A 12,150-nucleotide genomic window follows, 5' to 3' on the forward strand; every position below is an offset into this window, starting at 1 on the left:
TAGATTTATAAGTCTTGAAGTCAGGAAGTGTAAATCCTCCAACACTGTACCTCTTTTTCAAAAAAATTTTGGTTCATTTAGGTCCTGTGTATTTCGATATAAATTTTGGAATTAGTTTGTCAGTTAAAAAAAAGAAAAGAACTTCTAGAATTTTGATTGGTATTGATTTTATAGATTAGTTTGAGGAGAAGTGATACTCTAACAGTATTGAGTATTAAAATCCATGAACATGGTATATGTCTCTATTTATTTAGGTATTTAATTTCTCTTAGTAATGTTTTATAAAGCATTCAGTGTATAAGTTTGGGTACACATATTTGTTAAACCTATTTCTGAGTATTTCATACTTTTTTATCCTGTTATAAATGAGACTTACTAATCGTTCATTGCTATTATATGCAAATATAATTGATTTTTGTATATTAACCTTCAATCCTGTTAAAATCACTTTTTTAAAAAAAGATTTTATTTATTTATTTGTCAGAGAGAGAGAGAGAGAGAGAGTGCACAAGCAGTGGGGAGCCATAGGCAGATGGAGAAGCAGGCTCCCAGCTGAACAAGGAGGTTGATGTGGGACTCATGACCTGAGCCAAAGGCATATGCTTAACTGACTGAGCCACCCAGGTGTCCCTTAAACTCACTTTTTATTTCTAGTTAATCTGACTAGAGATTAATCAATTTCATTGATCCTTCCAAAGAACCACCTTTTGATTTCTATTATTTATTTTCAATTTCAATTATTTCTGCTCTTATCTTTATTATTTCCTTTTTTCTGCTGGCAAGTCCAGAGCAGCCATTATTCTAAGACTAGTTTAGTCCCCCGACTAAGGCATGACCCTTCTAGGGATTCTACCCAAGACCTCATATTACATGAGGTCTCATCATGCTGACTGGTGGAAACAGAAATTAACCCAGCCCTGTGTGAGCTCCAGGATGTTATCTGCCTGTTGACTTCCAGTATTTTTTCCCCAAGTTTGGGAAAGTTCCTTCTACATCTGTGCAGATCAGTATTCAGTCAAAGGCTTGGGGAGACTCATCTGCAAATCTGCAGAACTCACAACGTTGCTCTCTTTTCTTTGGTACTCTGACTTGCAAATTCTAATTGCTTCAGTCTCCATAAACTCTTAATGTCTATCACCTCAAGATTCTCAGGTTATGCTTGGTTTTCTTCTCTTTACTCTGTGACTAGAAAATACCACCAGGCAGTAAGCGGGAGCCACGGTAGAGCTCATCTTTTTTTTTTTTTTTGAACTCTCAGAAATCACAATCCTGCATTACCTATTGTGCAATTTCTGAAAAACATTGTTTTATATTTTGTGTATGTGTGGTGGGGGTGGTGGTATATCATCAGGATCCCTTCATGGACAAAAGCTAAGGCAACCTATAAAATAACTTTGTATGAAAACATTCAAACCTGTTGGTACTGGCAGTGTTTTGGGGGTCCTATTAATAAATAACATTTATTAATAATATGGTTGAAAAGGTATAATCAATAGGTTATATTAACATGGAAAAATATTTGTGTTCCTGTTTGGTCTGACTTCAAAATTATCCCTGAATGCATATGCTCGAATATACCATTCAGTCATTATCCCAAATTGCTTTTGATTTTATTATTAGCATAGCATGTTATTAAAGGCTATTGATAGTTGTTAAGATCCAAAAGGTAATCAACATCTGGCATTCTTTATAGAGACTTGTGGCAGTGAGTTTACATGAAGGTAAAACAAAGCATTGAATATTTATTTTTGTTTCTCAGAAGGAAGTCTTTTATTCAGAATCAGCAAGAGGGGGATTTTTTTGGTTCCAATGTCAACATAAAGATACATATAAAACTAGTATGAATTGAAATAAATGCAATTTAAAAGCAATTCAAATAGTCATAATATACTCTAAGTCTCAGTAAGCAGAGAAATTACATCACTGTAATTCTATGTCATATGTTGGACTCCTTTAATTCATAAAATACTGAAATTTTATACTGTGAAGAATAAACAATAGGAGAATAAAATGACAAAAGGAAGAATAAAAGGAATAAAAGAAAATGAAGAATAAGAGCAAGGACATTTCCTTGCTAAACTTCCTCCTAAAGTTTTAACTATGTCTAAAATTTATTTTACCAGTAGATAGTCTATCCTTTGCTAAGGCAATATAAATTATAGATGTATTATTTCTTTAGCACTAGTATTGGTGATGCATCCTTGTTGATTTTTCTGTAGAACTGAAAATGTTTTAACCTTCTGAAATCATGACACAGAAAAAAAAAATCGGATATCCTTACGTTAAAAAAAAATTCTGGAAGCATCACTACTTCTTCTTCCCATTCTCTAGTACTTTTTCTTTCCTGTCTTTCTGCCAAAATTACTAGTATAGAAAACTAGAGTGAACTAGTCAAGAAGAAATGGAAAGGAAATAATTGAGAGAGGAGTAAACCAAAACAAACAAATGAACAACTCCAAAGAAACATATTCAAAGCAACTTGAAAATAGCTTGAGGAAAGTGTAAAAATGGCCAATTAATTTACTAATAGGTTAGATTCTGTGGAGATACTTTTTAGAAGAGGAAGGAGACCACCTACCCCAGTAGAATTATTTAACCTTTTTGTTTAACCTTTTTGTTTTAATCTTTTTGAAGTCCTACCCCACTTCAGTAGGACAGGCCCCATCCTGTGGGATTCTGTATGCTTTACTTCCATCCCCTTCTGCACCAGAATCAGGGATCTAGTTAATCCCTGTTATAGCAATTGTGAAAATGCTGTCCTAAGATCACAAAGCTATCAAGGGGCAGGACTGAAATAAGGTCTGTCTCTGCCTTAGTCTATTTGGGCTGCTTTAACAGAATGCCATAGAATGGGTGACCTGTAAAAAATAGAAATTTTTTTTCTCACGGTCTAGAGGCTGTGAAGTTGATCAAGGTGCCAGCAGATGTGGTGTCTGGTGAGGACCTACTTCCTGGTTCATAGATACCATCTTTTTGCTGAGCCCTTACATGGAGAAGGGGCAAGGAGGACCCCAGGTTCTCTTTTATAGAGCACTAATCCCATTCACAATGGCTCGATTCTCATGACCTAATCATTTCCCAAAGGCCCCACTTTCTAATACCATCACATTGGGGATTAGGTTTCAACATATGAATTTGGAGGAGAACACAAACATTCAGTATAGAGCAGTTTCCTTTCTCATAGGCAAGGTGACTTTTCTCAGCCCAGATGAAGAACTTTGTTTCAGAAAGCAGTTAGTAATGAGATTCAGTAGTTAAAAAGGAAAGAAGGTATTATTGTGTCAGGAAGGAAAGAACGTTTTTCTTTCCTCATATTCACTTCTTGTTTTTTACTTTCCTCATATATCACAAGAAGTGAATATGAGGGAAAAAAATGTATTACTCAACAGTATTCCCCCAACAAGTTGATTTTTTTCTGAAAGATAGTGTGATTTTGGTATATATCAGGATTTGTAGAGAAATAGTCTCCGAAGATCTTTGATTGCTAACTCCCATAAGTTTCTGAGTATAGAACTCCAATATATACATTTATTTATAAATTTTATCTATAAATCACTGTATTTGTATCCTCTATATATTAGAAAAATAGAAAAACTCAAAGAGCTTTATAAATAGACATAGATTCTAAGGTTTTCTTCTTGCCTTCCAAAGAGACTCTTGTCTGCCCTCAGGTTGGAGATCACCAGTTTGAAGAAAATTGTCCTTGTGGTCTATTGGTCTATCAAGCATCAATAGATACCTAATTGATAGTGTAAATAACCTTGCCTTGAACCCTTTGGTTGAAGATATTTAACAATTTATTAGAGAGGAGATTCTCAACCAAACTGAATAAAATCCTTAGGGTTCCAACTGTGGGAGCGAATTAACAAACAAAATTGCCACTTGCACCAGAGTAAATGCACTCAAGATGGTCATGCTAAATAAACAAAATGCAAAATGGAAACAGGGATTGGCAGCATGTAACCTATATGCTAGGTATTCTTCATTGGAAAAAAACAGAAACCATTTATATAGCCCTCAGAGTTACAGAAGCGTCATACTATGAATTTTGTCATGGGCTTTTGGAGACATAGATACATAATGGAGAAGACCTTTTGTGGAACTGCAGCCCTTAAGCAGACCTATTATGCCAGATAGCCACTGTCATTCACTTAACCTGTTGTACTGTTGCAGGGGCTAGGTCTCTCACAGGGCTTAACCAAATGGGGTTTTAATAATTTCCTTCCTGTTCCAAAGACCCAGATCTAAGCATGGCATTGACTCTTAATAAACATTTCATTTCCCATCATTAGTCGTACTATTTTGAAAGAACCTACTAGCACTTTGGGTAATTCTAATGTTCTGATTACTCCAAAGGAGGCTTAAATGAGTTGCATCAGCAAATAAGAGTAGCCATAAGACCAAAGTGGATTTATGCTACACAGGCTTGGAAAAGAAGGTGTCCCTGACATTAGATCAAAGCATATAGGACCTAGAAACACAATAAAATTAAAATTTTGTTTGTAGTAAGAAGACAAAAATTATAAATTAGACAAAATTAAATAAAATCTATAATATATTACCAAAATAGAATGGTTTTCTTAGGTGGAAAATATTAGGGACATACTTGAGCAAGAATCTCTGGCTTAATATACAAACAAGAGTCCCCCAGGCCAGAGAGCAACTCCACCAATGGCTGAAACTAGCCCTTTATCACAAGAAAAAGGAACTGAAAAGCAATCAAAGCATAATGTTGCTATCTTCATTTCTCTTATAATTCCCAGCAGGATTTGAAAAAAATCAATAAGCTTCTCATATTCCCACTTTCTCCATCTGCCAAGCTGAGATAACATTAATTATGGTATACTATCCTCACCTCTCAGTCAGAAGAGACTTGGATTATTTGAAATTTGTGGAAATAAAACTTGAGGAATTATTCTATAAATGGTGAATTTTGAAAAGCACTTCTTCTGCATGGAACATTTCTTCTAATGGCCAATAAATACAGCCAGAAAACAAAAAATAAAAATAATTTAAAATTGGCAGTGTATTAGATAGTTTTTACATCATACCCATGATACGTGGCTGAGACTCATTTACAAAGAGTTGAAATATCTTCACAATGAAATTTGAATTTAATGAGTTTTTAGAAATGAGGGGTAAAGTTGCCAGCCCTACTTTGGAATATGGTAAAATCAATAATTAAAGCCCACCTTGCTTGAAAATATAGCTGTGCTCCCCTTCTCCAATAGTCTGTCAATAAAAGTTACATTTATGTTTATAAGTTTCCATATATATATATATATATATATATATATATATATATTAGGTTTGGTCTTTGGACTGTTCTACCAAATGGAACCTGTGCTTAGAATAAGTAGGCTTTTTTAATACCTGCTGAGATGAGCTACAGTGAAGTACTAGGAGTATTGTCTTTGAAAGAGCGTGTCACGGAGGAGGAGGGTATTTTAGAATACTTTGGAGATCATTTGGAGTGTCCTATCATTAAGCAATACGTGTTGACTAGGCCTTTGTTCTCTTGATTCACTGCCCTTCAGTTTTCATAGCTGGGATCATCTAAAACCCCTCTGAGACTCAGGCTTCTTTCACACCATGGGCCCAGTGGTGATTTTATTTGGCTAAGATTAAAGAGTTTTGGCCTTTAGCTTAGTATCAGCTGAGCCTAGATAAACCCTAATCGGTCATTATCATCACTGTCATTAATTTATGAGCCATCAAGCTGATTGGGAGGCTAATGAGTTTTGAATGCAAACAGCTCTAGGTGTGAATCTTAGGTCTGGCATTAACTATCTCAACTTTCTCAAATCGCTTCTCTCTGCCCTCCAGCTTCCTCATCTCTAAAGAGGAGATAATAATACCTATAGGGGTCTACATACGTGGGTCTATCAATTTACAGTGCTAGAAGAGTTTTTGGCATGTCATAGGTACTCAATAAATGGTGTTTCCTGTTCTATGTTTGGGTATAGAAAAACTTCATGCCATTACAGTCAGTCCCTTTGCATGACTCATACAATCAGCTGTTGATATTCGTGCTGAGAATGGTTGTATGTTGTAAATCTAGACTGGAAATTTAGGTGAGGTCAGGGCTTAAGAGGACTTAGGAATCCAAGCCACCTTTTCCTTCTTTGTGCTACCATAACACTTGGTACATGTTTCTGTCATAGAATTTATGACACTATTTTGAAATGATTTGTGGCCAATGGGATTTCTCCTTAAAGACAGAGTCGATGTCTTAATTATCCTCAACTTCCCCATGCCTAACGCAGAGTGTGGTTCACTACTTATGCTATGGTTACTTCATACTGTTCCTCTGAGACAGACCTGCCCTGTTCAACCTGACCAGAAATGAATCAACCTGTTTCAAGGTGCCCAGACCTCTTTGAAGGAGAAACACATACGTACACACACACACACACACACACACACACACACACACACATCCACGCACACACACGCAGACTTCCAGTACTTTGTTTTAAAATAGAGCCATGTAATTAGGCAATCAAATTTTTTGAGATTTTTTTTAATGGAGAATTTTCCCTCGGAATTGGCTCCCATGGGGCACAGAAGTCCACATACCTCAGCAGTTAGTACTTGTTGCCTCCTTATCTATGCCCAGCCCAATGATAAGGCAAAGAAGACAATATCGAGACGCACATTCTCTGTTGGAGAGACTCATGGGCTTTAACAATTTGGGAACAATATGATTGAAGACATGTGGGTTACTAATTAGCAGTGCCACAAGTGTTAGCTATAACTCATGAGCACAATCTCGCTATTTTAATTATCATCTTTTATATAATTAAGTTGTCAAAGTTGATGGGAAAGAGGGTGTATGCTGTAGAAATATGGGGACTCAGGAGATCAGTGTAGGTTGAAAAGGATTTCGGGCATAAAAACAATTATGATAATAATTAGCATTCACATGGTACTTTGCAATTTACAAAGTACTTTTACAGCATTTTCTAATTTTGCAAAGGTTATGGACTGGCCCTTAGATACTATGGTGATGCCGATAGTCAGCCTCCATGCCAAACCTTGAAAGTTAAAAGATGGCGTTTAATGGAGAGTGAGAGAGGAGAGGATTAATACTGCATAAAAGAGCAGAAAATCAACCAAATTCATTGGCAAAGAAATAGATTTATTTGGCATTTTAGAAACTCAAAAACAGATCTTGTTAAACAGTTGACCCATATTTTGATTTCATGGTGCTTGGCAGTTTTTTTACCCTTTGGGAGAGAGTTTTTGATGTGCAATTATAATGATGAAGTTTGCTTACTTGTAACTAAAAGATTTTCAAAACCAGGGGACATTTGAACCTTATTTAGAGGCAAAACCTAGAATTATTTGATTACACCACTTAAAGTGAGTAGAAGCATAGTTAGAAGGGAGATATGAGGAGGTGATTAGTGTTTACCTTAAAACTCAGGTATCCATTTCCTAGAGAGAATCCAGACTGATGTGTAGGATGCTCGCTACAGCCATCATCTTCCTTCCCTCACCCACAACTAAAGGTTGAACTTCCTCTGTCATAAACAGCCTAATCTAAAACCACGAAGTAATAAACTACATCAAAAACTAATGATGTAATGTATGGTGATTAACATAATAAAATTAAATTTTTAAAAAGTTAAAAAAATAAAACACAAATGAGCTAATCAAATGCAAAGGTGAATGAGAATTTACCTCGAAAAGTTGAAGAGAACCCTACCTGCCGCCCCTCGTGCTTTTTTGCCTCCTGCTCTGCCTTTTCCTTCAAAAGTGCAAGGTTAACCTGGATTGCCAGGGAAGGAGGCAAGTTATTAAATAGACGAACGGCCGAGCTTGTACCAAGAGTCAAGTTATTGGATTACACAGGAAGCTAGAATCATCTAGATAGCCACGACGGCAGCCCGAGCGCTGCGCGAGCGTGTCGCTGGCTCATTTGTAAGCCCTTCCAGATGTGGCAGCCGCGCGCGCTTGGCGGCCGTCCAGGAGGCCGCCTGCAGTCGGCGCTTCCCGGGCCGCAGCGCGAGCCGCAATGCCGGGATCCTGAGGGCGCAGGGCTCGCTCGCGGCTCGCCCCCGGGCCCGGCGCGCACGCAGCCCGGCCGCCCGCCAGAGCCACAGCCCGCAGCCGGCGAAGGGCGTCTGCAGCGGGAGCAGGTCAGCATGGTCGCGGCGCCCGGGCTGCGCTGAAGTCCCCTGCGCTTGGATGGGGGACCCCGAGGCCCACGTGATGGCTCGGCCCCTGCGAGCCCCTCTCCGGAGGTCCTTTAGCGATCACATCCGAGACTCCACAGCTAGAGCCCTGGATGTTATTTGGAAAAGCACCAGAGACAGAAGGCTGGCAGGTGAGGGGCGCGAGGGGAAGGGAGGGATGAGAGGTATTAAAAGGAAAGCAATTCCGTGCACAGACGCAGATATTAACTCGGATAATGAATGATCTCATCGGCTGGATAAAGTTCATCACCGTCATGGCAATGCTTTCCATCTCCCTTCCTCTGGTATTTAACATTTCTGGGCTGGTTTTTTTCTCTAATGCCTTTCTGGTTTCTGGTCTGATTATTTCTAGATAAGGTTTTATGAGAGGTGTGTTTTTTTTAACCTTGAAAAGAAAAGCAAGGTCCTTTTGAGTGTCAGGAAATCAGCAGTGATGAGCCAAGGCAGGCAGAAGCAGCGAGGTCTGTTGTGCTGGCGGGGGTCCGTGGTGGGGCTGGTCTGGCCCCAGGTGGCCTGGTCTCTGCTGGAGAAGGGCTGTGTGTCCCTGGAGTGATCTGCGCTGCCCAGTGAAAGCCTGCTGGCATTTCCTCTGGCAGCCTGGAGCTGCTCTGAGTTCCAAGAGGGTGCTAGAGGCAGGCGTTTGAAATATAATAAAACATAAATACAGTGGTGCAATTCAGGCTTATTAGGGCTCATGTGACAGCAACCAAATGGCAGACGGTGTTTTAAGGGGTGCACTAAACGAACAACTTCTGCCTGATCCTGGTATTAAGAACGTACGTACATTGATATAAAATAGCATCTCGCGATAAAATAATCTCTCTGAGTTCAAGACAGGTATCCTCGTCCTGTTTCATGGCTCCTCCTTGTTTGCTCTGTTAAGTCTCTGTATTTATGTCATCTACGTGAATGGGTCAGAGATGATATTTTCTTAACCTTTTTTGGTTAATCTACTTGCTTTTCATATTCTGTGTGGAGTTCTGAATTGTTAAAAATATTACAAGCGGCCTCCAAGTGTCAACAGATTCCTGCACTGGGCGTTCTTGATAAAAGGTCCTTTGACTTTCACATAATAGTCCTGACATGACTTGAAGAGAGGGAAGTTTAAGGGTTGTGATTGTGATAACAGATTATGAAGGTAACATGCTAGTTATATCCCTTCGTAGGCTGTAAGCTTGTCCTAAATGCTCATGAAAATCTTTCTCTTTGTTAAACTAAACAATATTGCCCAGTACAGGGCAGGGTAAACAATGTCAAGTCTAATCATAAAGTAGGGGAGAGAGAGCAAAATATTTTAAATTTAGCCATTTTATTATGGCTTTAGAATAAATATGATACCTTAAAGAAATCCAACTTTCCATAAGTTTTTTTTAAGCCAGAGTACCTAGTGATAACAGTTTGCAATTGGCCAGAGGAAGCTTAAGAAATAAGATATAGGAATATAAAATCCACAACTATAATTGGTTGGCCTTTAAAAAAAAGAAGTAGATCATTCATTTTTGTCTTATTTGACAAATCCATTGTCACAAGCAGAAAGGTTCCACAAATAATGTCTTATTAAAGACAACACAAAAATATCTTGTGGTTTGGTGTTTTAACTCGAGAGTTAGACTAAATCAAACATTCCTGCTTCTCAGGATTCCCCTTATATTTTCATAAATGATGAGATTTTGACAGCTGTTGACCTCCTAGAATAAGGATATTATCCCTGGAAAGTTGCTGCCCCTGTCTTGTCATTTGTATATGTGTGTATATGTATATGGGGTAAAAAATAGAGCATCGAATGAAAAACACTTAAAGAAAATAGTTACTTTTTATATGTGAGGAAAGTTAAACATTTCCACAGCTCTAACAGCAAATAGGATTTTACCTGCTCCATGTCCACTGAAGAAATTCTTTATATTGCCCAGTTTTTCTAAGATAAGTATGACCTATTAGGTAATTCACACAGTAGAGAATCCAGGTACTAAACTTGAAAGAAGGAATTTTGGCTACCACAACTGACCGGTGACTGGGGACTTGGACCCTTTTCATGCCTCCCCTGTGCTTGACACACGGCTCAGAGCTCAATCAGTGTTTGTCAGATGGAGACCAATTTGGTGCACGTCCAGATCTCAAGAGCACTTACTTTTCTCCTTCTCCTCAAACTTCTCTGCACCCAACCTTCCTGCCGACCAAAGGCTAAATAATAGCTATGAGTTATCCACAAAAAGTCACTTCTCTAAACACCAGATACAGTCTTTATTTTATATCATACCATTCTGCCCTCTGTTGCAGAATGGAGAGTAGTACCAAGTCCAGATCTCCTGCTTCACTTCATGTTGTGAAATTAATGAAGGAACAGGTAAAGAAGTGTTTTGAAGCCTCTGAGGAAAATACTTCCTTTTAATACTACCTGAAGTGTTATTTTCATGATGATCATTACTTTGATGACTTTCATCAAGTCTCTCGAACACTAATCTGAGATTTCAGTTTCTTCCAGAGGTTTAACATATTTGGCCATGAGACAAAGTTTTAAGTTTCCTTGTTTGGTATTTTCTCTCTCAATCAATCAATCAATCTCTCTCTCTCTCTCTCTCTGCACGTATGTGTGTGTCTCACTCGGTCTCTCTCACCCACACAAATACACTCTACATAACTTAACAGTTCCCAGTTCTTCTACCCCAAATGATGTCATGTATGAAAACCATCATTAGCATTTCTTTACCTTAAAATCCTTTATATATAAAGCAGGGATTCTGCCTATTATTTTTAAGGATCCCTGTCCTTGTGTAAATGAAATACAGAATTGCTGCTATAGGAAAAGGCCTTCAACTTGTAAGGAGTGAGGGAGCAGACTGTCTTAATTGTATCCTCCTTTCCATGGAAGTGCCTTTTTCTGCCCAACCACAACCCACAGGGTTTCTCTTACTCCTATTCTCTCTCTGACCATTATTCCCAAACCCACAGGTACACGGTCTCTTTCCTAAAAGCAGAAGATGGGGGCACCTGGGTGGCTCAGTCCATTAAGCGTCTGACTCTTGCTTTTGGCTCAGGTCATGATCTCAGGGTCCTGGGATCGAGCCGTGTGTCGGGCTCTTTGCTCAGCAGGGAGTCGGCTTGAGATTCTCTCCTCCTGTCCCCAAAATAAAAATAACATAAATCTTTTTAAAAATAAAAATAAATAAAAGCAGAGGATGACATCTAGTTTTCAGGGGGTTACAACGTTGAGGTTAACCGTGGGTGATGGATAAGGTAGACAGCCCTTCTCTGGGCAAATTGTGCACCCCTCATCACCTCGTGCATGCCTCTCACAACTCCTCCACTGCCTCCTCCTTCCCTTTGGGTACACAGACTTCTTGGCTTCAGAGGGCATCTCATTCCCCAAAACCTGTTACCCCTTAATTCTCTCAAATGGGGCTTCTTAGCCTTTTGTGTGCTAATGGATCTTTTTAGCTTTTAGCAGGTGAAGCCTCCAGATCACTTCTCAGAAAAATATTTTTTGATGTATGAATAAAATGCATAGAATTATGAAGGAAATCAATTATAGTGCAATATAGTTATCAAGGTATTCCAAACACAAAACTGTAGTATAGTAATAAAAAAATGAATGAATTGTATGATAGACTATGATGTTTAAAATATAGGGAAGTACCTATAAATTAAATATTTTGTAAGGATACCGGTGTGCAGATTGTTATTGCTAGCTAGAAAAAGCATTGAACTGTACAGTAGTCTTTGATTCATCTCCTTGTCACCAACCATTATAGATAGAACACTGGGGAGCAACGTCCATATCTAGGTCAGCAATGTGCAAACTTTCAACTTTACTGTTCGGTGGCTGAATGGGGCCACCCACGACATCACATGGACATCTGCAGATGTAGATTGCACAAAAACCACAGTCAAGTGTGATCTGGAGCAGGTTTGTTAACTCCCCAAACTGTGGAGTAGAAATGTGTGTAATTGA

At 38.6% G+C, this 12,150-nt stretch overlaps 1 protein-coding gene across 3 annotated transcripts in view; it reads left to right on the forward strand.

Moving 5' to 3' along the window:
* Window positions 1-12,150, forward strand: part of DLC1 (DLC1 Rho GTPase activating protein) — a 417,459-nt gene that overhangs the window by 231,692 nt on the left and 173,617 nt on the right. The window contains exon 1 of one of the 3 annotated variants that reach the window (XM_073902374.1): window positions 8,021-8,332. The exons of the other annotated variants lie outside the window; for them this stretch is intronic. Within the exon in view, the coding sequence (XP_073758475.1) occupies window positions 8,194-8,332 (139 nt within the window). The 5' untranslated portion in view covers window positions 8,021-8,193. Of the gene's footprint in view, window positions 1-8,020; window positions 8,333-12,150 lie in introns of those variants that run through there. 3 annotated transcript variants of the gene reach the window in all.

Source organism: Callorhinus ursinus, unplaced genomic scaffold (genome assembly GCF_003265705.2).
Source record: "Callorhinus ursinus isolate GAN/ISIS: 27379988/994484 unplaced genomic scaffold, GSC_fseal_2.0 scaffold17, whole genome shotgun sequence".
NCBI classification, from domain to species: Eukaryota; Metazoa; Chordata; class Mammalia; order Carnivora; family Otariidae; genus Callorhinus; species Callorhinus ursinus.